Here is a 22989-nt window from a genome sequence, read left to right as displayed (position 1 = left end):
TTCTCATACAAAGGCACCTCTCTGTCATGGCATGCCTGGTGCCCCTGTGCTCCCTGCATGGGACTGCCGTCACCACTGTGGAAGGTATAGGAAGCATCAGCACCAGCCTTCACCCCGTGCAGGTAAGCACACGTCCTAATCGTCTCATGTCTGACCTTCATTTAGTCAGGAGCAGCCCAAGGGTCTCTTAGTTTAACCACATGGAAGTCGATTCCGAAGAGGGCAGCAGAGATGAATGACCAAGAGTCTCTTCAAGTCTGCTAGGAAGTTATATAAGATGCTCACAGCAAAGTCGACACCCTGGAATTCCAGGCATTATATTCTAAATCTACATCCAAACCACCCAAGCTTTGGGGTTCCCAAGAGTCACCAGGAACTTGCTAAAAATTCAGATTCTGAGTCATGAAGTTTGGAGAAGGGTCCTGAGTCCTGCTCTCCCTTCTATTTCCCAAAAGAAATCAGTATTTCCAGACTGTGAACCACAGTTTAAATAACAGAGACCAGTCAGGCAGTGGTGGTGCATGCCTTTAATTCCAGCACTCAGGAGGCAGAGGTAGGCAGATCTCTGGGAGTTCAAGACCAGCCTGGTCTACAAGAGCTGGTTCTGGGACAGCCTCCAAAGCAACAGAGAAACCCTGCCTCAAAAAACCAAAAACAAAAAAAAACAAATACATCATTTTTAAACATCAGAGACCAAAGTCCTCAGGCTCTGGAAGCTGTGCTCCCTTTGAGCCATTACAAAACATATTAAAGAAAGTGACATGGGATCAGCAATGCTCTCTAAGTCATCAAAACCACACAGCCTTCCGTGAGAACTGAGTGGTGAAAGATACCGGCGTTCAAGAAAACCAGGTTTAAAACATTCCCACAACCTCCTAATAATTACCGATTCCTAGAGAACTATTCTCTCGGGGAGAGCAGGCTGCACACTGCTGATTCCCAAGTAGAAGGGTCAGAGTATTTGACCCTGAGAAGTAATTAAAATGACGAGATGCAGCTACTTTTGGGATGCCTAAGAAAGGAAAATACAGAACAGAACAAAGGGGTAGAGCACATTTGGTCAGAGAGTGAGCCCTACCACAAGAAGGGCCCAGGCTGTGGACCCTGGAGAGAGCTGGTGGCGGCAGGAAGACAGGGCTGTGACCACAAACGTATCCTTCCAGGAGAGAATCGCCAAGAGCCATGGTACCCAGTGTGGATTCTGCACCCCAGGGATGGTGATGTCCATGTACACACTGCTCAGAAACTACCCACAACCTTCAGAGGAACAGCTCATGGAAGCCCTGGGGGGTAAGTCTGACACAGGATGCAGGCAGAAAGAAAAGGTACTTCGAGCTTCCCCATGCCATCCCCAGCATCATCCCAGCTCTGCTCAAGTCCCAAGCCAGAGCTATCTCTAAAATAGTCTGTGCAGACACTGCAAAAGATGTCATCGTCTCTGCACACAGCACAGGCAGCCATTACACCTCTCTCTCTCTCTCTCTCTCTCTGTCTGTCTCTCTGTCTCTCTCTCTATAGTGCTCTACTTTTATCTCGTCTTTCAAGTGGAGGAAATCAGAGCTGAGCATATAGCTCAGTGACAGAGTGGCTAACGAGCATGTGCAAAGGCCCTGAATTCAACCCCCATCAAAATAACAATTATTAATAATAATCAGAGAATCATATCAATCCATCTAACCCCTCTCCCTTCCTTGGGCCCCTCTCCATCAGCTCCTCAGTCCTAATGCATGACCAAACCCAACTTGCCATACTTCCTGTTCTACAGGACTCCTTCCAGGCCAGTCTCGGCCCCACTGCTCTGAGAATTCTATCCATTCCTTACAAACCCATAGCTTTCACATCCTTTGAGCTCAAACTTCTTAGTCAGGCCACTCTCGATGAACTCTAGTCTACACCAACCCTCCTCCCCCATGTTCCTAACAAACCTATCCAGGTGAGTCTGATGCAGTGACCTAAGAGCCACTGAGGAGCACATTACAGACCATCCATGGCACATTGCTTGTCTGGTGGCACCTTCGGAATTGCCTGAATTTTCTGTTTTAGGATCACATCAGGGCTAGAGTCATAGCTCAGAAGCAGAATGTTATTCTAGCATGTCAAAGCCCTGAGTTCTATTCCCCAGCACTAAAAAGGAAATCTACTGGATCTATTTCAGCTTTCAAAAGAAGCCAGTAGAGTAGCTGGAGATACGACTCAGTCTTATCTGAAATTGGAGCCATTAAGAGTGCTTGATGCTCTTCCAGAGGACCCGAGTTCAGTTCTTAGTACCTACATCAGGTGTTTTACAACCACCTATAACTCCAGCCCTAGGAAATCCAACACCCTCTTCCTGCCTCCAAGGATGTCTACACACACACACACACACACACACACACACACACAATAAGCCAGTAGAACAAGTAATAAGAAGCTCACAGGCATGCTTCTCCTCCAATCAGGTAACCTCTGCCGCTGCACTGGGTATCGGCCAATCCTGGAGAGTGGCAGGACCTTCTGCATGGTGAGTCTACAAGAATGGGTGGCTGGAGACGTGTTCTACAGAGTAAGAATGAGCGGGTAGTCAAAGCTGGGAAGACAAGAATGAGGTTTGTAAGACCATCACAACTGACTGTAAGACAGACAAAGTCATGGGAGGGGGGCACTCCCTAGAGTTGCCAATACTTCCTGAAAACCAGGTGAGCACTACACCACCTTTGATGTGGTCTAGATCCATACAGGGAAGTCAGTTGGGCAAGGCATCTCACTAAGGCAGGCAAGATTATGTCTGCAAACACTTGGAGTCAATCAGTGGTGTGCTTTGGTGAAAAAAAGGTTCCTTCCAAACACCCAAGCAACTGGGAATTCATGAACAGATAAAGAAGCTGATATTGCAGAGTAGAAGCTAACATCCACTCCAAGAACAAAGAGCGTGGCCTCCAAAAGTTGGGGTGCTTCTCTGGTGGAAATCAAGTGAGTCTTGCAATTAGTAAGACTTCAACCGATAATCACTAATGTTAAGAATGTTGTTGACACTATGAATAGCATTTGACAGACACTCAAAATGGCGTGTTTGATGACCCTCTGCTGAGGACAGGATGATGATGTGGGCAGGAGACTTTAAAGATTTACTTATTATGTATACAGTGTTCTACCTGCAAGTATGCCTGCACACCAGAAGAGGGCACCAGATCACAATATTAATGGTTGGGAGCCACCATGTGGTTGCTGGGAATTGAACTCAGGACCTCTAGAAGAACAGCCTGTGCTCTTAACCGCTGAGCCATCTCTCCAGGCTGGGCAGAGAGACTTTAGACAGAAGGAAAGGCACCTCATATCTTGGAGGAGCCTGCAGTGGTCTTTATCCCACTCTTCTCAGGAGTCCATTGGAACAAGGAGATGTGCCCATCCTTGTCTGAATCATTGCCCATATAGGACTTCAACTCCACCTTTAGGTCAGGTGCAGCCTTTCCTGAGATGATCAAGGGATGGCCTTATATGGTCAATGAGCAGCTCCTTGTGGAGAGAGTGGACACTGGGCTTGGGTAATCACATGGACTTATAGTCAATGAGCAGCTCCTTGTGGAGAGAATGGACACTGGGCTTGGGTATCCACATAGGCTTTTGAAGCCCCTGTAGAGCCATGTGTGAAGAGAAATCAGAAGTCACGAGTAAAGATTTCTGTTTACATTCTTGCCTCAGTTCCACACATAATAGAGGAAGACCTGGAAATGTGCAACAGGTCTGTCCCATGTCCCAAAAATCAGGCAGGTATCCCAGATTTTGATTGTCACATGAGGGAGCCAGAGTAGACACAGTAAAAAGTGAACAGACAGCAAACACAGCATATTGCTGCTGTGAGTGAGAGAGCGTGCATGTAATACCAGTAAACGGGCTAGATGGACTCCTTTCCCTAAAGATGCAGGTGGTATCTGCCTCTCCTGGCACACGGACTCTGGAGATAAAGCCAAAAATGAGTTCCAATAGCTCCCCCTGTATCCAGCCAGCCGGCTCATGATACTTTCCTGGGTGAAGGAAATCCAGCCCCAGATGGGATGCCTAAGGTTTTCATTGCCCAAAGAGGCCCAGCTTTCTTCAGCCACCATTTACCCATCCATCCTAGGGACTCTAGGAGTTAGGGGGGGAGAGTGCTGCTTGCTCAGCCGGCTGCTTTTGTTCCTTGGGCAGAGCTAGCAAGTGGCAGCTCAAAACAGCAGGAAAGGCAGAGCATTCAAAGGCAGGAGGAAGAGCTCTGCAAGGTGGGAGAAACCACCCTGGGAAGGAGATAAAAGGAGGGCTTTGCAAGAAACGGAAGCAGAAGAGCTGCAAGTAGGAAACACTTAAAAAAAAACCCGCTGTCAACTCATCCAAGTGCTTTCCCCCTTTGCATTTTATTTTCCTCTTTCTAAGGGTTCCAAGTGAGTTATAATGAACAATGTTCCAGACATTATATGTGCTATAGTAGCTGTGCTGTGGTTGCCCTGAAAAACACCTTACAGATGTATCTTACCACTGCAAATTACCCTAAAATAACTCAGATGTGACCATGACGTTCTAATTGCAGTGAACAATGCTCATCTAGTGAGTGCACTATAGAAATGTAAGACGTAAATACAATTCAATCCCAAATATAAAATGCTGGAGGAACTGGGCACCAGTTGCTTCTTTTAGACTTCCCTACATTTCTATATGGCATATGTTTCGTGTTATTTTATAAAAATAAACGAAGCAAAGGAAGAGCAGAGTGTGTTATCCCTCTAAGTAGAGAGTTGCTTCAGAGCCTGAAGTCTCATAAATACTGTTCAAACCTGCGAGACACATCCTTATTTGCCTGTCAAAGGACTGTTCATATAAAGTGCTTCATGTTCTCAGGAGCCAAGTGGTTGTCAGCAGAAAGGAACAGGAAAATGCTGCTTGGATCAGAAGGAAGATGGTTCACTTGGAGTCAAAAGTGATGTGAGTCCCTCTGTTTTATTCTCTCTATGTGTGCTTCTTAACGCTGACCCAGCTTTGTAACTGGGTGTGTGCATTTGCAGCCTTCCCAAGAACTTCCAGGAAGCAGACTCTTTGCACAGTGCTCACACTTCCCAAGAACTTCCAGGAAGCAGACTCTTTGCACAGTGCTCACACTTCCCAAGAACTTCCAGGAACCAGACTCTGCACAGTGCTTACACTTCCCAAGAACTCCCAGGAACCAGACTCTGCACAGTGCTCACACTTCCCAGGTACTTCCAGGAACCAGACTCTTTGCACAGTGCTCACACTTCCCAGGTACTTCCAGGAACCAGACTCTTTGCACAGTGCTCACACTTCCCAAGAACTCCCAGGAACCAGACCCTTTGCACAGTATTCAAACAACCACAGTCTGATTTTCCCCCTCATTGTCTGAAAGGCTGAGACAAAAGAAAAACAAAAACCTCTTAGATAGCAGAAAAAAAATCTACCCCATGAGGGATGAGTCACTTCCTCGGTTAGAAACAGAGCTCCAAAGTTGCCCCTGCTCACACAACCGTCCTCTGTCTCTGAGCTGCGACAGCACCGCCACCTTGGGAAGCTAAGGATGAGATAATGGCAGTCACCTAGAAGTCCAGCTCAGCATTCTAGCTCTGGCTTTACTGTCTGAAAGATTCTCGTTTTCAAAAGATCCACCACCACGTGGGTTCTCACAGGGTCAAGTAGAGCGGTCAATGAGATCCTAACTATTCACTCCATACGAAGGAGCTCAGAGCAAGCCTGGTGGACCTACCCCTCATCCTCTTTCACTGTGCCTATGACCTTCAGACCTGCTTGTCCACACTCCCCTCTCCCTGACACTTGCTTTTTTAGTCTAAAGAAAGTGTGCAGTGGGATAGAGGGGTGTTACCCCAAGGTGAGATACACACCCCCATAATGACTCACAAAAAATCAACACTTGGAAGAGTCAATACACCCCAAAGTCCATTCCCAACCCAGAAGACTTGGGCATTCGACTTGAGCATCAACTGAGCTTTGGGTACCACTTGACTTACATTAAGCCAAATGACTAGAGATGTATTTAAATGGGAATACACCTCAGTATTCGCTCATAAGGAGAAACACAATTATAAGGTAAAGTGTCATGTTTTCCTTGCAGTAACACATAGCAGAGTGTGGGATTCTGTGCAGAAGGCTGTGTGCTGAGGGAGACACAGCAGTGCTCCAGGGCATCTCTGCGGCCTGGCTACGTGTCTGCCTGTGACGTACCCTTCCCCTTATTCCCTGGCCATCCTCCATTGGACAGCTGTTAAGGCTTGGCCTAGAACCTGTTAAGAACTTTTCATTTCTCAGTGCTGACTCATTGTTTGGCACTTTAATTCTCAGGAGAAATCTTTTTTTTCTAGGTTTTAGAACTAAATCATTGCCCCCAAGGACTGCCCACACTAATTCTCACACAAAAACCAGCTGGTTAGATGTTCATTCTGCATCCCTACAAAGTGCCTTTAAAAGAAACAACTATGTGTTCTTTCTGGAACCTCACAAGGCTTTAGAGAGAGAGAGAGAGAGAGAGAGAGAGAGAGAGAGAGAGAGAGAGAGAGAGAGAGAGAGAGGAGGTGGAGGGAATGGCAAATGTCAGAACATTTCATCTAATTATCACAATTATCCTTCAAAATAAAAACTCTCTCCATTTACTTTCTAGAAAGGTTAAGAGCCTTTCCAGTGGAAAGGTCATTGGTGGGAGTGTAAGAGCAAACCAGACCTGTCAACCCCCAATGTCTCTACTCACCGACACCCACCTGCCCACACCCCACAGTCCAGTGCCCTTAGCTCAAGTATGTTTCCTGGCAACAAGTTCCATCAAAGCTAAAGCAGATGTAAGTGAGGCAGGATGGCAGATGGATCGATTTCTGCTCTGCTTTCATTTCCTGGTGGGCAAAACGGAGATTTTTAACTTCTTTTATACAATTATTATGAAGATTAAGTAACATTAACACGTATACGTGCATCATATAAATAAACAGCAGTGCTGTGTGTGTTTACCCAGAAAGATGTTTTAGGGCCATTTCCCCCTAAAACTATGAGCTTCCCTGGAGCTTTAGATTGTGAACCGTGATTGACTAAGGAGGGGACAGTGAGCACAGGGAAGGTCCCCAAACCTCTTTAACAGCTTACTGTTTTCACAGATGTCCTGGCATTTCCCAGGATGCTCTCTGTAAGAGTTAGTGACACTCTTTCCTCTGGTATCCTATTAGTGGCTAATTAGGCTCTCACAGGCACTCATATCTCTTTTAAATTGTTGAGCTCCAGTGAGTTCCCTGCACCAGGAAAATTAGGCATCCTGCCTAATTTCTTTGAGAATCCAATGCTCTCTCCAGCTGAGCTGAACTGACACAACTATCTGCTTCTTCCTTCTTGAAAGATTTGCTCGGGGCTATTTTCAAAAGAAGAGTTCCAGCCCTTGGACCCAACCCAGGAGCTCATATTTCCCCCAGAACTCCTGGTAAGACACCTCCGGTATTTTATGTGCTTGTTTAAATATCCGGTTATAGAGCCGAGTGGTGGTGGCGCGTGCCTTTAATTCCAGCACTTACGAGGCAGAGGCAGGCGGATCTCTGTGAGTTCAAGACCAGCCTGGTCTACAAGAGCTAGTTCCAGGACAGGCTCCAAAGCTACACAGAGAAACCCTGTCTCGAAAAAACAAACAAAAAACATATTTGATTATAGTCAGTTTTGTACATCTACCATATCCTTCGGGTGACATGTCAAATTGGAGAAGTGTTGGCTAGGATCTAGAAACCTACTTCCACCCAGCCCTGGCTGACCTTCCCCGGGCCTTAGGTGGGGCTTTTTAAATATTATCCCACCATTACTTTCATCACTGTGATCTGGAATGCGTCCCTGTTGGCTGCCCAGGCAATTCAGCTTTGCTAAGCCTCTGCCATGTTCTTCTAGGAACCATCGCCCGGCTGTTTATTTCTAATTTATTTATTTATTTATTTGGTTTTTCAAGACAGGGTTTCTCTGTATCTTTGGAGGCTGTCCTGGAACTAGCTCTTATAGAACAGGCTGGTCTCAAACTTACAGAGATCCACCTGCCTCTGCCTCCCAAGTGCTGGGATTAAAAGCGTGCACCACCACCCCCCAGCCTATTTCTAATTCTAATGATGTCTTTGCTGGTGTGTCTGTGTGTGAGTGTGTACACCTAAGTGTCTGTGTAAACAGAGGTGTAGGATCCCTAGAACTGATATTATAGGCAGTTACAAGCCAAACAACATGGGTGCTGGGAACCAAACTCAGGTCCTCTGCAAGAGCCGAGCATGCTCCTAGCCCTCTCCAGACCCCTTTCCTAGGAAGAGCTCTGGCATGTTTACTCGATCAAAAATATATTTCCATTCAGCGACATACCAGCGCTGTCCTAAGTACTAACTATGCAACAAGAAACACAGCTAAAAAAATCTGCCCTAAGGAAGTTTATAATCTAGTAAGAAAAAGGAATGATAGGCAAAATAATAGATGGAGATATAATATGTAAACTGTATATAGTGGCACAAGCCTTACCCCAGCACTCCATGAAGCAGAGGAGGGTGGATCTCTGTGAGTTCAAAGTCAGCCTGGTATACATAGTGAGTTCCAGGACAATCAGAGCTACTATGCATGAATATAATCTTAACAAATAAGAGGTGCTAAGGAGAAAAATCACCAAACAGAGAATGCAGCTCGACTGCAAATGGTCGAAAGTTTCAGTGCCACGGCCATAAAAGACACCCCTGAGGAGGTAATGTTTGAAGAAATTCCAGAAGGAAGTATGAAGCCAGTCGAGAGGAGAGAGGGGAGAACGTATCCGGGCTGTGGGAACATTGAGTGTGACCGTGCTAGGGTCAGGAGAACAGCAGGCCTAATCAGGGACAGCGCCGGGCCAGCTAGAACACCGTGAGGACGGCAGGCCATGCTGGACGTCACGCTGCTTGGCCTCCTCTCTGTGTAAAAGCCACTGTGAGGGAGGTAGCCTAGCTCCAGGAGGGACAAGCTCCTACGGAGGTCGCATCAGGCTCATTCAGGTGCTGAGCCAAGAAGCACCCAAAACAGGGGGAAAGGAAGGAGAGACGGGGCGTGCTCCATCAGGGGACAAATGCCTCCCAGAGGGCCGGTGGCTGCACTAGACCTCTGAGAAAGAACGCTGGATATGTTTCGGAAGAAAACCACACAGGTGCGATGTGATGTGGGGGAGACAAAGCCCAGCCTGACCCCAGAGCTGTGCATGGCTAAAGGGCACCAGTTACAAAGACAGAAAGACCTCCAGGGGGACGGGCCATCTTCCCCTTGGGGGTTCCCTTCCAAGGGCTGAGGGAGGGACTGGGCATGAGGAGCTCAGTTTGGAGCAAATTAAATGTGAGGTGCTCCTGATGCATCTAAGAGGGGTCAGACATCACGAACTCAAGGAGAAATGACTTGAATACTAGAGGGAAGAAAACAGACTGAGGATACTAATTTAGGATCATTAGCGAAACTGATCTTAAAGCAGTGAGACTGAATTAATACTAAATTAGTCCATGCTAAGCAGCCAATGGCAAGTGCCAGCTTATAGTGTCACTTGTTCCCAAAAAGCCATCTACTTACAGGAATTCAGGCTTTAGCCAGGGGAGACAGTGTCTTTCTGGGTAAGTGGATCCAAAACCCTGAAATCTTCCTAAAGGGACACAACCCACCCGCCACCTGGTTGGCCCAGAGTGACTGTCATGCACACAGATACATATCCTGTCCTTTGTCCTCAGAGGATGGCTGAGAACCCAGAAAAACAAACCCTGACCTTTTACGGAGAGAGAATTACCTGGATCTCCCCAGGAACCCTCCAAGATCTCTTGTCACTGAAGGCAAAATACCCTGAAGCCCCTCTTGTTTCAGGCAACACGTCTCTGGGTGAGTGGCAACAGCCTTGCTTACTCCATTGTTGATGCCTAGCTGAACTTCCTGGTCCCTGCTCATCCCTGATCTACTTTTTAGAGATGAAATTTTGTCCCATTTCATAAAACCAGTCATCTCCAAAGCTGATTGGCACATACCCTAGTAGTGTTTAGGATGACAGGGGCTGAGTAAATGTATGAGAGGGCTTTTCTGCATAGCCCTAGCTGTCCTAGAACTCACTCTGTAGACCAGGCTGGCCTTGAACTCAGAGATCTGCCTGCCTCTGCCTCTGTAGTGCTGGGATTAGAGGCGTGCACCACTACCCACCTGTCCCTTGTTATTTTATTAAGGTTAAATATTGAGTAGACATAAGAGACTGTTATAAAATATTTGTGGATGTGTTAACAAACATACCTAGTGAGTACCTACATTCATTTTAATGACTTTGCTTCCCATACACACTTATAGCCCAATGGGAGAATGTTGTTAGTGTTTTTTTACTCTTTTTACTCCTGGGAGGGGGGGCATCCAGCTCCCAAATGAATACAAAGACTTACTATTACTTACAAATGCCCTGCCTTAGCTTGGCTTGTTTCTAACCAGCTTTTCATAACTAACTATCCCATCTATCTTTTGCCTATGGGCTTTTACCTTTCTCTCTTTCTGCATGACTTTCTTTTTTAATAAATACTTTATTATATACATATTCTTTTTTGTTTATTTGTTTCTCGAGACAGGGTTTGTCTGCAAAAAGGCTCTAGCTGTCCTGGAACTTGCTTTGCAGCAAAGCGATCTATCCTCCTGCCTCTGTCTCCCAAGAGCTGAGATTAAAGAAATGAGCCACTGCTGCCAGATCTGCATGTCTCTCTTCACTTCTTACTCTGTGGCTTGCTATGTAGCTGGGTGGATGGATGGTTGGCCCGTGAAGTCCTCCTCCTTTCTCTCTCATTCCTTGATCCTTTTCTTCTTTTTCTCCTTCTATTTATTCTCCCTGCCTGCCATCCATACCTATCCTTTCTCCGGCCTTGCTATTGGCCATTTAGCTCTTTATTTGACCAATGAGATGTTTTAGACAGGTGAAGTAACACAGCTTCACAGAGATAAACAAATGCAACACAAAAGAATGCAAGATATCTTTGCATCATTAAACAAATATTCCACAGCATAAACAAATGCAATCATCTTAAAATAGTATTCTACAACAATAGAAAGCTAACCTAGCCTGTTCAAGCTCTGGGTTTGATCCCCACCATCCCCCCAAAACTTGTAATCACTGTTTCAGCAGCTGGCCTCTGTGATAAAAGGAGGGTTACCACACTGCTCCTCCTTTCCCTTCCTTCCTGATGGAGCCCGGCAGCTGAACTGTGTTGGTCCATTGGTCAGTCTCTTCCCCATTTCTATAATTATCACATATGTTTGAATCCCTAAACAATGTGTCCACTAGTTTTGCACATACTGCAGAGACTGTCACTATTCTTCTCAAATTTGTTTTTCAGTCAATGTTCTTGACTGGAGACTTGGTCCCTCTTTTTGCATGTTCCTGAGTCCTCCGTTATATAGCACAGAATGGCTTGCCTTCCAGTCTATCACGGGAAGGCAGCTGTTGAAATAACGTCAGCTTTTTCCAGGTTCCCAAGCTTTTATAAATGCCCCCCCCCCGTGCTCACACGTGCTGAGCAGGTGTTTACCACTGAGCCACACACTTTATCTGTTTTGCTTTGATTTGTTTTTTTGTTTGATGGTCTTGAGACAGAGTCTCATATGTCATATGTCACTCTAGCTAACTTGGAATTCACTATGTAGACCAGGCTGGCTGGTCTGGAACTCACAGATTTCAAACTCACCTGGCTCTGCCTCTTGTGTACTGGGATTAAAGGCATGCACCACCACATGGTTTAGACACATTCCTTCTTTTCTTTTCTTTCTTTCTTTCTTTTTTTTTTTTTTTGGTTTTTTTTTTTTTTTTTTTTTTTTTTGGTTTTTCCAGACAGAGTTTCTCTGTAAGCCAGGCTGGCCTTGAATTCACAGAGATCCACCTGCCTGGGTCTCCCGAGTGCTGGGATTAAAGGCATGTGCCACCACCCAGTTTAGACACACTCTTACAAGCATCTCCAGATGCCTCTGTGAAAGCTAGTTTTAAAAGCTTCCCACACTCTCTTTTCCTATGGGTACAATGTAGCAAGAATTTAAGCAAGTGAATACATACATTAGGCAAAGGGGTACATGGTCATTGCTCTCACATCTACACACATTTATTATCAAGATTTAAGCTTTACATCTGAATGCTTTATGAGAAGTTTTCAATGTAAAAGAAAAGCCGTTTTCCCTTTCTCTAAAATTCGTTTGTTTTTCTTCAGGACCAGCGATGAAATCTCAAGGACACTTGTACCCAATTCTCCTCTCTCCTGCTGCAATTCCTGATCTGAGACTGGTGACTAAAAGCAGTGACGGTGAGTTCCTGGTTCTCTAGAAAGACATTAATGTGATGGTGAGTTCCTGGTTCTCTAGAAAGACGTTAATGAAGCAATCGCTTCACTAGCCTGACACTTGTTGAATATGTCAGAATGCCCTCATGCATCTATTTTATGACTTGTCATCCTTTCGCCAGCAAAAGCATGTCTCCACTGTAAGCCTCACAATCAAAGCCTGGGGGAGGAGAAGATGAGCTTTCTAAACATTACCATTAGAGACAGTGTGCTCACTTATAGGGATCTTACAAGTGCCATGGTATCCCAGAGAGAATGAGTGTACAGAGTCACTTGGATGGAAGAGAGGAGAGATGGAGAGTATTATTTGATGCCCACATGCTACATGTGTTGTGGGAGCAATGGCATGGGGCCAAATGGGACAGAAGCCTACTAGCAAGCACTCATACTCACCCACGACATCCTCAAACGCCCACCAGTGCAGAGTAAAGGCAAACCACAGAGTAGAAAAAAAATGTGCACGATTTGAGTTCAAGATACACGACAGCCCTTTTAGCAAACCGATCTTAGTGTTTTCCCTTCCTCGTTGTCCAGAGCTCTTAGTTTTGGGCATGCACACTTATCCAGTAGCTGACAAATTAATTCGAGGAGGACTGGGGGTTGGGGTGGATGAGTTGCTCGGGAATTTGAATGTAAGGGATTGCAATGGTACTGATGACACCCTTAACTTGAGCAACAGGGACAAGGTCAGAACTAACAACTTAGTCAAGAAGGACTTGTAGGTCACCGTGTGTTTATGGAGGTCTTTGGTGGGCAGGGAGGGGGCTGAAGACAGCCAAGTCACTGCCACCCAGGAGTTGTACCTTCTGGCTTCTGCCATCAGCCAAAGGCAGGTTCAATGAAAACCAGTGCACTCACTGCTAATACCCACTCCAACCCAGACATTTTCAAGCGATGGGATTCCTTCATGAGTTTTGCCAGCTTCAGTTTGGAACAACCCAGGTAGTGTGCCTGTTGTGGGCAGAGAGAAAATGGAAGGACTCGTATACGGACCGGGGTCCAGATAATCTGTCTAAGCCGATAATTACAGCAGGAGGGCCTTGATACTTCAGCCAAGCGCTGGTTAGCCTTCTTGCTCCTGCCTCTCCTCTAACACCAAGTCTCGAGTCTCCAAGTGTTAAACAAAATATAAAAATAAGTTGCTATATTGAAGGAGAGGGTCACTTTCCCCACCGTCCTGTCTCTGAGCCCCTTTTTATGAGTCCCCAAAGAGGCCTTCCAGAGCTCAACTCAAACTCTTCATTTGTAACCCAATCCTTCCTCTGTAGATGAGGACCGTGGGGCGCAAAAAGAAAACGCACTCGCCCATGGTCATCAGGTTACAAGGTCACCCACTCACAATTCAGAAGCCCCACTGCCATTGCCAACCCCTTCCCCGGGCCACCAATTTTTTACATTAGCTGTCCCATGTGGTCCCTCAGCAAAAGCTTGGCAGGCTCGGAAGTCTGCCATGTACGGCCTCTGACTTGCTTAAAACTGAAGCGTGAGCGCCCTCCAGTGGCCATCAGGAAACTTCCCGTGGCCCAGAGTGGGAAGGACACCACTTGGGAGAACTGAAACCAGATGTGCTCACACCAGCACCCCCAGGAATCAAATCTCTGTGACAGACAGCTTCACTTGGGGCTTAAAGGTTTCTTTAAAACTGCACATTCATCCACATCCCACCCACGGTTGGCTCAGTCTAGTTTTCTTTCAACAATCTTTACTATGAACAGTCCCAGCGGCACGGCACGGATACTTGATGGACCCGTGAGGCAGAGAGTTAATTTTTAAAACCCTGACAATCAGAAGTTGAAGAGCTTCCCAACGCCATCAGAATGTAAGCTGAGTTTTGTGACCAGAGACAGAATCAGATAGAAATACTGGGAAGTGGCAACGCGTCCAATGGAAACGGCACAACAAAGGCCCGCCCCGATGGTCTTTCCGGCCTCCAGTGGAGTTTGAACTCTTGTGAGGACAGAGAAGTAGAGCAGACAGCTGGCATTCCATGCCCCACTGGAGGGTGGAACTGCCTTTTTTTTCCATCTGGGTGAAAACCAGAAGCAGGGAGCAGGGTGTGGTGGCTCATGGACTCATGCCTATAATCCCAACACTTAGAAGGAGGAGGAAGAAGGATCAGAAATTCAAGGCTACAAGAGACTGTCGCAAAAACAAAAACGAACAAAAAGCCAAAAGAGGCAGTGGTGAGCCACTCTGTTCTCTGTGTAAAGCCGCTGGCCTAAATAACAGTAAGATGTTTGCGTCTGGTTTCTTCCCTAATGAGGCCAGGGTCTTGTCGGGGGCAACAAGTCATTTGACAGGGAACAACTTAGCTCTACTAGGCTCCTGCAAGGGTATGACAGGAATTTGGGGTTTGAGTTTTAGTTTATGGTTGGGAAGACTTTGTTTTGCTTTGGTTTTATTTTGTTTTAGAGGCACAGTCTCCTTGGTAGCCAAGGCTGCTCTCAAAGTCATGATCACCATGCATCGGCCTCCCAAGTGTTGGGGTTACAGGCAGGCACCACACTATCTGGTTATAGAAGGTAAAGAGTTGATGCCAATACAACTCATAGGGCTAAGGAATCAACAGGCCCCTGGTGGCGGGTCTGAGGTGGGGCCAGATCTCATTAGAGCATCTTTTATGAGATGCTGTAACAGGACAAGAACTTCAGGCTGACATTCTGAAAAGGAGGGACAGTTTAGTTACAAATTTCAGGTGACATTTGTCTGGCCTGTGTATAATAAAAAGCTGCTAGTCTTCTCCCATCCAGGAAGTGAGCTGAGGTTAGTGAATCAGTGGAAGAGTGATGGGCGTGTTGGCAAAGACAGAGGAAGTTCTGTGCCAAGAACATTTAATATTGACAAAATACAGCTACGTGGGAGGGTGGGATACCCTCAAAGATGAATCAACAAGAGAAAAACCAAAGCCCAACCCGAGACTTGCTAAAAAGCAGACTCAGAGTAATTACTATCCAACAAGCGAGGTCAACTCAAACCCTGTGAGCTAAGGTTTCATTATGAAAACCTGAGAGAGGTAAAGATGTGTTTTAAAGGTAGCTCCGGATGGTTCGGGTGACCACACACTTCCTGTATTGATTTGACCCCTCTCCTCCTACCGAGGAGAGACCCTCCAGTTCTTGCTCACAAGTTTAAATCCAGCTGTTGTCGGAGTGTTGGATTACTTTCTGGCCAGCTGGCAAATAGCATTGTCCTAGTCCTCCCTGGTGCTCACCCACAGCTCCCTTCTCACCTTCCTGTGAGCCCCGAACATCCCCACACCCGACATCACCAACCAATGGGAAGACTGGGCAGATACTCCCTTGGGATGTGTTCATTTTGATTGGCCAGTGTCCCTCTTGAAGGTTGTGATTATCAGAGTTGGAAAATCTAAAGCCAAAACATTACTGATTTCGATTCCCATTTGGGTCATCTTGGATTAAGTTCTTGAGCTGTTATATTCTGAGATGTTTTCATACCAGAATATACTAAAAAGTCAAAGGTCACACAAAGTGGGGGTAATTTACACGAAGAGGCCAACACAGCCTATTTCGTTTCTTGACTTTATGGAGGCAAGTACATAGAAGCTAGGTTTGTTCCTTCCTTAGGTTGACGATTCATATACTTTTAGCTGAAAATCTTCAGGAGCAATTCCTCTAAGGGAGTCTTAGGGTGATGGTATCATGTCACATTCAAACTGGAATCACCCTAGACCCTGTGAGAACCACGAAGCCAGGGAGAAGTCACCATGTTTACTCGCCGTTGTCCTTAACCTCTCTCAAGTTTGCATTAAAAACAGTAGTTACTGATTTTCGACCATGACCTAGAGATTCAAGTGACATTTGCCATTGTGTGAATGCTATCAGATTTATTCCCCTCAATCACATCATAATCCAGGTCACTCAGGAAGGTCATGGGAGGTTCTAGAAGGACCTACCACTGGCATGTTGTCACTCCTTGGCTCCCATCTCCGTTTCTTCACACCTTTCCCAAGATAAGTGTAGCCCCAGGGTCCCACCTCTGGCTACACAGGAGACCACCTTGGGGCCTTTTTAAAGCCCTATGCCCAAGGCAGGGGAAATTGGCTCTGCTATCTGGGTCTTGCAAGCACAAGTTTGATCTCCAGAACCCACATTAAAAAAAAAAATCTGGGCAAGACAGGACACAATATTAGGGAAGTGAAGACAGGCAGGCCCCAGGGGCTCATGGGCCGAATGTACTTAATAGGCTCCAAGTCAGTGAGAGATTTGGTTCGAAAACAAACAAAAAATAATAGGATTGACACCCAAGATTGTAGACACACACACTCACACACACACACACTCAGTCACACATGCCCATGCACACACAGAAAGCCTGATTCCCAGAGACTGACTTGGTTGATCTGGGAGCCCCTGGTGACCCCCCCTGAGCAGCCACAACAGAAAGCACCACTAACCAAATGTCAAGTGAGACCCTAAAGCAGTGATGCCAGCTCTGCTCCTCCTATGTGGCCAATGCAAACAACCTGCTTTCCAGGACTGACCATGGGTGCCTGCTGCAGCCTGGCTCAGGTGAAAGACATCTTGGCTGAGAGCATCTCTGAGCTCCCCGAGGAGAAGACTCAGACCTATAGAGCCCTCCTGAAACACCTTCGGAGCCTGGCGGGACAGCAGATCCGGAACATGGCGGTGGGTTTTCCGCGGTCGATCACTGGGCACACACTTACTTCTCCTTCTCATTGACATGTCAGGATGAGCACTGGCAGAAGTAGCATGCCGAAAGGTCTCATGAGTTAAAATGACAGGCCAATTAACAAATAGTCTTAAATTAACAAATAATATTTAGTAAAATGTTCCATGAAATTCTAGATGAAATTCAGCACAGTAACTAAGCAACAACACGTACCACACAGAGCATGGTGTAGTACCTAAAGCAAGTTGGGTGACCTTTTACTTTGTCCCACTCACACCACAGTGGGGGAGTCACCATCCTAAGGAGGAAAACGAATATGTATGTCTGACATCTGCTGAGAGCTGGGGCAGAGATCCCTGGAGCCTGGGGATTCAGTAGAGGACCCAGCCTCTGTGAAAACTCTCAAGTGATTCCAAATGACAATACTCACTAGAGCCTGTCAAGATGAGGGTGACAGATGTGTGTAGGGTTAGAAGCACATCTTAAGGAGGGATGGAATCAGACAAAGCAAGCTGCCTTCCAACATTCATGGACCCCTGAGGATAGATGACGGCCAAGACTCCTCATGACCCTTCCAAGACCCTGGAAGGATCATAGGCAGATGTCTACAAGGATGGTAGAAGACCCGAGACACTAACCAAGCTGCCACTCTGTCTCCTCAGTCCTTAGGTGGACATGTCCTCAGCCGGCATGGCTACTCCGACCTGAATCCTATTCTCTCTGTGGGCAACGCCACCCTCAACCTGTTGTCAGAAGGTAAGCTACACTCTGAGCAGCTTGTAGAGAGCTTCTGTCTCCTGTCATTACACTCTTAAATTCTCTTAAGGAATTGCATTGAGTAGCAGCCTGGATCCCAGACTCTCAGTTCACCATGGGGGAGTTCCTGTCATGAGGAAGGTATGTTATAACAACAGGCAGAAGTGCGTCCTGCTGGCCACACACTCACTCTCTCTCTCACACACACACACACACACTCACACACACTCACACACTCACTCACACACTCACACGCGCACACACTCACTCCCACTCACTCACACACTCACACATTCACACACACTCACACACTCACTCACACACTCACACACTCACATGCTCACTCACACACTCACACACTCACACGCACTCACACACACTCACACACTCACACTGACTCACACACTCACACACTCACTCACACACACACTCACACGCTCACTCACACACTCACTCACACTCACTCACACTCACTCTCACTCACACACTCACTCACACACACTCACTCACACACACACTCACTCACACACACTCACACACACACACTCACACACAGGACCGTATGCTCAAAGCTCATGTGTTAGTTCACGTGTTCTTGCTTGACCAGGGATGCTATGCAAAAGCTGACATGAGAGTAAGGTTCCAGGGTCCTGCAGAGATGGATCAGAGGTTAAGAGGACCCTTTGCTCTTGTAGAGAACAGAAGCTCAGTTCCTAGCACCCACATCGGGTGACTCACAGCCGCCTACAACCCTGGTTCCTGAGGGACTCTATCCTCTGCGGGCACCTGCACTCATGGCACATATCCACAGAGATGGACAATTATATAGCATATGTATTTTTTTTAATAAAAAGCACTCTTTTAAAGAAAAGAGAATGTGGCTGGAGAAAAGGCTCAGCAGTTATGAGCAGGTGCTGCTGTTGCTAAGGGCCTGAGTTTGCTTCCCAGCACCCCTGTCGGCAGCTCACAACTGCCTGCAACCCCAATTCCAGGGAGCCTGACCGCCATGGTTACCTACATTCATGTGTGCATAACCACATATAAACACCTGTACATAACTAAACATAATGAAAATAAATCTTTTTTTTTTTAAAGAGAATGAGGACTAGACATGGTGATACACGCCTTTAATCCCAGCACTCAAGAGGCAGGGGCAGGAGGATCTCTGTGTGTTGGAAGCCAGCCTGGTCTACATAGTGAGGTCCAGGACAGTCAGGACCATGTAGAGAGACCTTGTCTTGGGGGTAGACACACAAAAGAAGGTGGACCCGGCCTGTTCCAGATGGCACATTCCTAAAACCTAAGGGAGCGAGGTTCCTGATTCCTCCTTCAATCTACGCCCAATCTGAGAGTGCACACACACACACACACACACACACACACACACACACACACACAATATCCTTTATGGCACTCTTCTTCCAGCACACACAGAAAGCCGAACACCCCTATGGGGAGGAGAAAGCGGTGACTCATTTTAATTGCTGGCTGAATGGAGCATTTCCTTATGGCAGCTCTCTGCTAATCCACCTCCCCGCCGGCTCCGCCCACCAGGCCTCTCTGCACTCACGGCACTTTGGTCTGTTCCGCAAGCTCTAACACACCCTTGACAAGAGGCTAAACGTGCGCGCCAGGCTCTGCTGGGAACTTCACACACTTCTTCCCCAAGCCCCTCAACCTGGAGCACATTCCACTTGTCCGGAAAATGACGGGACTCCAGCTTAGCTGGTTTGTGATGCTCACACTGAATGTGGGCCACTTATCAACATTTTTTTCTCATGGCTTTGGAGGACAGAAACTCCAAGGTCACATGATACAGTGTAGTGACAACCTTCTTATTCCATCATCTCATGTCAGATGGCAGAAATGCAAGAAAGGACAAAAGGGAGCCAGGGTCATCCCTTGTAATGGCACCGGTCCCCGCTCTGAGGGTGGAGCCGTGTCACCCGCCTCACGCCCGGGATCCATCTCAGGCCGGAGCCTTGCGCATGCTAGACAAGTGTTCTACCACAGCACACCCAGCTAGCCCCGAACACTGCTACAACGGCCACTACATTCCCTGAACTAAATAAGGCCTTTTAAAAATGTGTTGTATCTTCATTGTGTCAGGCATGCCACAGTGCATGAGCGGACAACTTACCAGAGTCAGTTCTTTCCTTAAGAGGTCCTAGGGATTGAACTCCAGTCATCGGGATTGGCTGCAAGCACCTTCACCCACTGAGCCGTTGGCTGGCCCTGAGTTTTGCAGGAGACTAGCACTCAAGCCTTAGCAGATGGGACCCTCTGTCACTCTGGCATCCATTCATCATCTCTCCTGATCACCCTGTCCTGTGTCCAGGGCTTCCCACTCTAGATGCCCCTCCCCTTCCCTCACAGGCTACCTGACAACCCGTCTGTCTTAGTTAGGGTTTATTATTGCTGGGAAGAGACACCGTGAGCACGGCAAGGGTCATGAAGAAAACATTTAATTGAGGGTGGCAGCTTCCAGTTTCAGAGGTTCAATCCGTTATGATCATGACAGGGAGCACGGGGCCCTGCAGGCAGACATGGTGCCGGAGCTGAGAGGGCTATATCCGGCAGGCAACAGGAAGTCAACTGACTGTCACACTGAGGGAAGCTTGAGAAAAAGAGACCTCAAAGCCCGCCCCCACACTGACACACTTCCTCCAACAAGGCCACACCTCCTAATAGTACCAGTCCCTTTGGGGGCCATTTCCTATCAAACCGCCTCACCATCCAGTACCTCCATGCACTGTCCCTCAGCAGATCTTGACTCACTGCTACCTCCCAGGTACAGGGATACAGAAGGAGCCACAACCTCTGCCCCTGTGGACTTCCGGGCTCCCTGAGGTGTTTGATGCTGTCACTTAATGCTCGGAGTTCAGAGGTAGTGGGGAGAAACTTAGGCTGTTCAGGCCCTTCTCCATGACTGGCTTCATTTGAAATCTTTTAGGAGGGAGGGCACAGGTGAAGCATGCTGACTGAACCAGGCTTTTGTCTGAGGGCACCAGGTCTGTAGTTCAGAATGACCCCAATTTAACCCACAGTCAAGAAGTCAAGACTCTGGGGCTACCAGGATGGTGAGGTCTCTGCCCAGGGCCTTTTGCTACCGTGATGGTAGCAACGTTCTACTGGATGTTTGTAATCACCTTTGACTTACGGTTTCTGCCTTCTCAACTCTGCAAAGCTATGTCAGACCTCCATCACTCCAGGGAAGGCGGGATCTCAGCTCACTGACTTAGCAGTGATCAGCAGGGACTCTTTGGAATTTCCCACACAAGCACAACAATGCCGGCATTCCAACCAACACAGTGCCAATTGCGCAGGGAATAGAACTCATGTCACCCCTGGGCTGTAGTTTGATCTCTTCGGCACACGCCCCATACCCTAAAAAAGTACAAAGCATATTTTAAAGCCAGAGGACAGTGCCCTGGTCCCAAGAGGTGAATAGCTGAGCCCGAGTCAGATTTGACAAGCTGTTTACTTTAAAGGTGTGTCCGTGTCAGGAACACAAAACTGCAGCAAACATAAAAAGCAGATCATAGCTCTGCTCGCAGCGAGAGTAAATCCAGTGTTAGCTTAAGTTAGCTGCAGCCTGACCTCCGGTTTGCGGTTCATTTAGTTAGCCAGCCTCTGCTGCAGGCCGAAAGCCCACGGGATGGTGGGCATGGCGTGATCACTGACAGGAGAACAAATGCCATGCGCAGAGAAGGGAAAGGGGACGCTGTAACAGTGTCACAGCTCAATCTCTGCATTGGTCACTCTGAGCGGAGGACGTACATCTTCTCCTCTGGCAGCCAGCCTCCAAAAGTGCAGATCTGGCTTGCTTTACTTATGGCTGTACAGAAATGCCGTTTCTTTCCACAGAAGGCACCCGGCAGATTGCCCTCGATGGGCATTTTCTTGCTGGGTTGGCAAGCGCAGACCTGAAGCCAGGGGAGATTTTGGGATCTGTGTACATCCCTCACTCGCAAAAGGTAAGAAGGTTTTGAAGTTATTCCTCCCTGTCATAGTGGAGTCCACCCTACCCTAACATCTGAAGACAGGTGGAAGGAAAGTAACTGTCTCTGAAACTGTTTCCTGACCTACTGCAAACTGGTTCAACAACCAGGCTTTGGGACTGCCCTGAGCAAGTGACTCCAGGGTGTGGATTTGGTTGTTGTGGGGTGTGGCCTGCCGAAGGCCTGTGGTCACACTCCCCCACGGGTGAAGGCTCTCCAGCTGTGAAGGAGCTTCTCTACCTGACGCACAGGAAGTGGGAGTCCTAAATTGGCTTTTCCACCCCAAATTCCTGCCAACCCCTACAGCTCATAGGCACGCATGGCCTCCAGATGTTCCCTGGCCCAGGGATTGATGTGGTCACCCAGCCAGCTATGGAGGCAGCCTTCTCCCCCCACTCTCTGTTCCTTAGGCCTCTCTCCAAAGTTGTGCTTGACTCCGAGAGAAGCACCAATCACTCACACACACACACACACACACACACACACAGCAGAGGCAGGTCATAATGAAATCTTTTTTTGCTTGTTTTTCAAGACAGGGTTTTTCTGTGTAATAGCTCTCGCTGTCCTGGAACTCGCTCTGTAGACCTGACTGGCCTCAAACACACAGAGATCTACCTGCCTCTGCCTCCGGGAGTGCTGGAATCAAAGACGTACGCCACCACACCCAGCTCTAATTTTTTTAAAGTATCTGGAGAAATTGTTCAGTGATTAAGAATGCTTACTGCATTTGCAGAAAACCTGGATTCTGTTCCCAGCACCTACATGCATGGTCTCTTCTGGCCTCCGAGGGCTCCTAGATACATATGGAGCAAATAACTCACACAGTCTCATAAACAAAAAGAAATAGATTTTTTTTGAGGACACCACCCTCACTCTGAAAGAAGGCAACCAAAGTGTCTCTCATTTAGACAACTGTTCTCTGTGTCCCGTTCTAAGTGACTAATTAACTAGAGGCACCAAGAGGGAACCCAAACTTTTCATTCTGACGTATCCGATAACCCGGAATGGTTTCTATCTTCGCAGTGGGAGTTTGTGTCAGCCTTCCGGCAGGCCCAGTGCCATCAGAATGCTTTGCCTGACGTGAATGCTGGCATGAGAGTCCTGTTCCGGGAGGGCACAGACATCATTGAAGACCTGAGCATCGCCTACGGAGGGGTGGGGCCCACCACCATCAGTGCTCACAGATCCTGCCAGCAGCTCGTAGGCAGGTAAGTCATGAGCACTGTCCCTTGAGGGAAGGAACCTTGGTAATGGGAAAAGCA

General features: G+C 47.4%; 1 protein-coding gene across 2 annotated transcripts in view; it reads left to right on the top strand.

Annotated features, from left to right (window-relative positions):
* Positions 1 to 22989, top strand: part of LOC101823275 (aldehyde oxidase 2) — an 89050-nt gene that overhangs the window by 4686 nt on the left and 61375 nt on the right. Inside the window, exons 4-15 of one of the 2 annotated variants that reach the window (XM_040753580.1) lie at positions 14 to 122; positions 1164 to 1290; positions 2439 to 2500; positions 4849 to 4932; positions 5013 to 5201; positions 7352 to 7432; positions 9705 to 9849; positions 12192 to 12284; positions 16815 to 16966; positions 17633 to 17726; positions 21594 to 21703; positions 22751 to 22935. In XM_040753580.1, the coding sequence (XP_040609514.1) occupies positions 14 to 122; positions 1164 to 1290; positions 2439 to 2500; positions 4849 to 4932; positions 5013 to 5201; positions 7352 to 7432; positions 9705 to 9849; positions 12192 to 12284; positions 16815 to 16966; positions 17633 to 17726; positions 21594 to 21703; positions 22751 to 22935 (1431 nt within the window). The remainder of the gene's footprint in view (positions 1 to 13; positions 123 to 1163; positions 1291 to 2438; positions 2501 to 4848; positions 4933 to 5012; positions 5202 to 7351; positions 7433 to 9704; positions 9850 to 12191; positions 12285 to 16814; positions 16967 to 17632; positions 17727 to 21593; positions 21704 to 22750; positions 22936 to 22989) is intronic. The other variant, XM_040753581.1, reaches the window with a different exon arrangement.

Source organism: Mesocricetus auratus, unplaced genomic scaffold (assembly GCF_017639785.1).
Source record: "Mesocricetus auratus isolate SY011 unplaced genomic scaffold, BCM_Maur_2.0 Super-Scaffold_100010, whole genome shotgun sequence".
NCBI classification, from domain to species: domain Eukaryota; kingdom Metazoa; phylum Chordata; class Mammalia; order Rodentia; family Cricetidae; genus Mesocricetus; species Mesocricetus auratus.
This window is presented reverse-complemented; position numbering and strand designations above follow the sequence as displayed.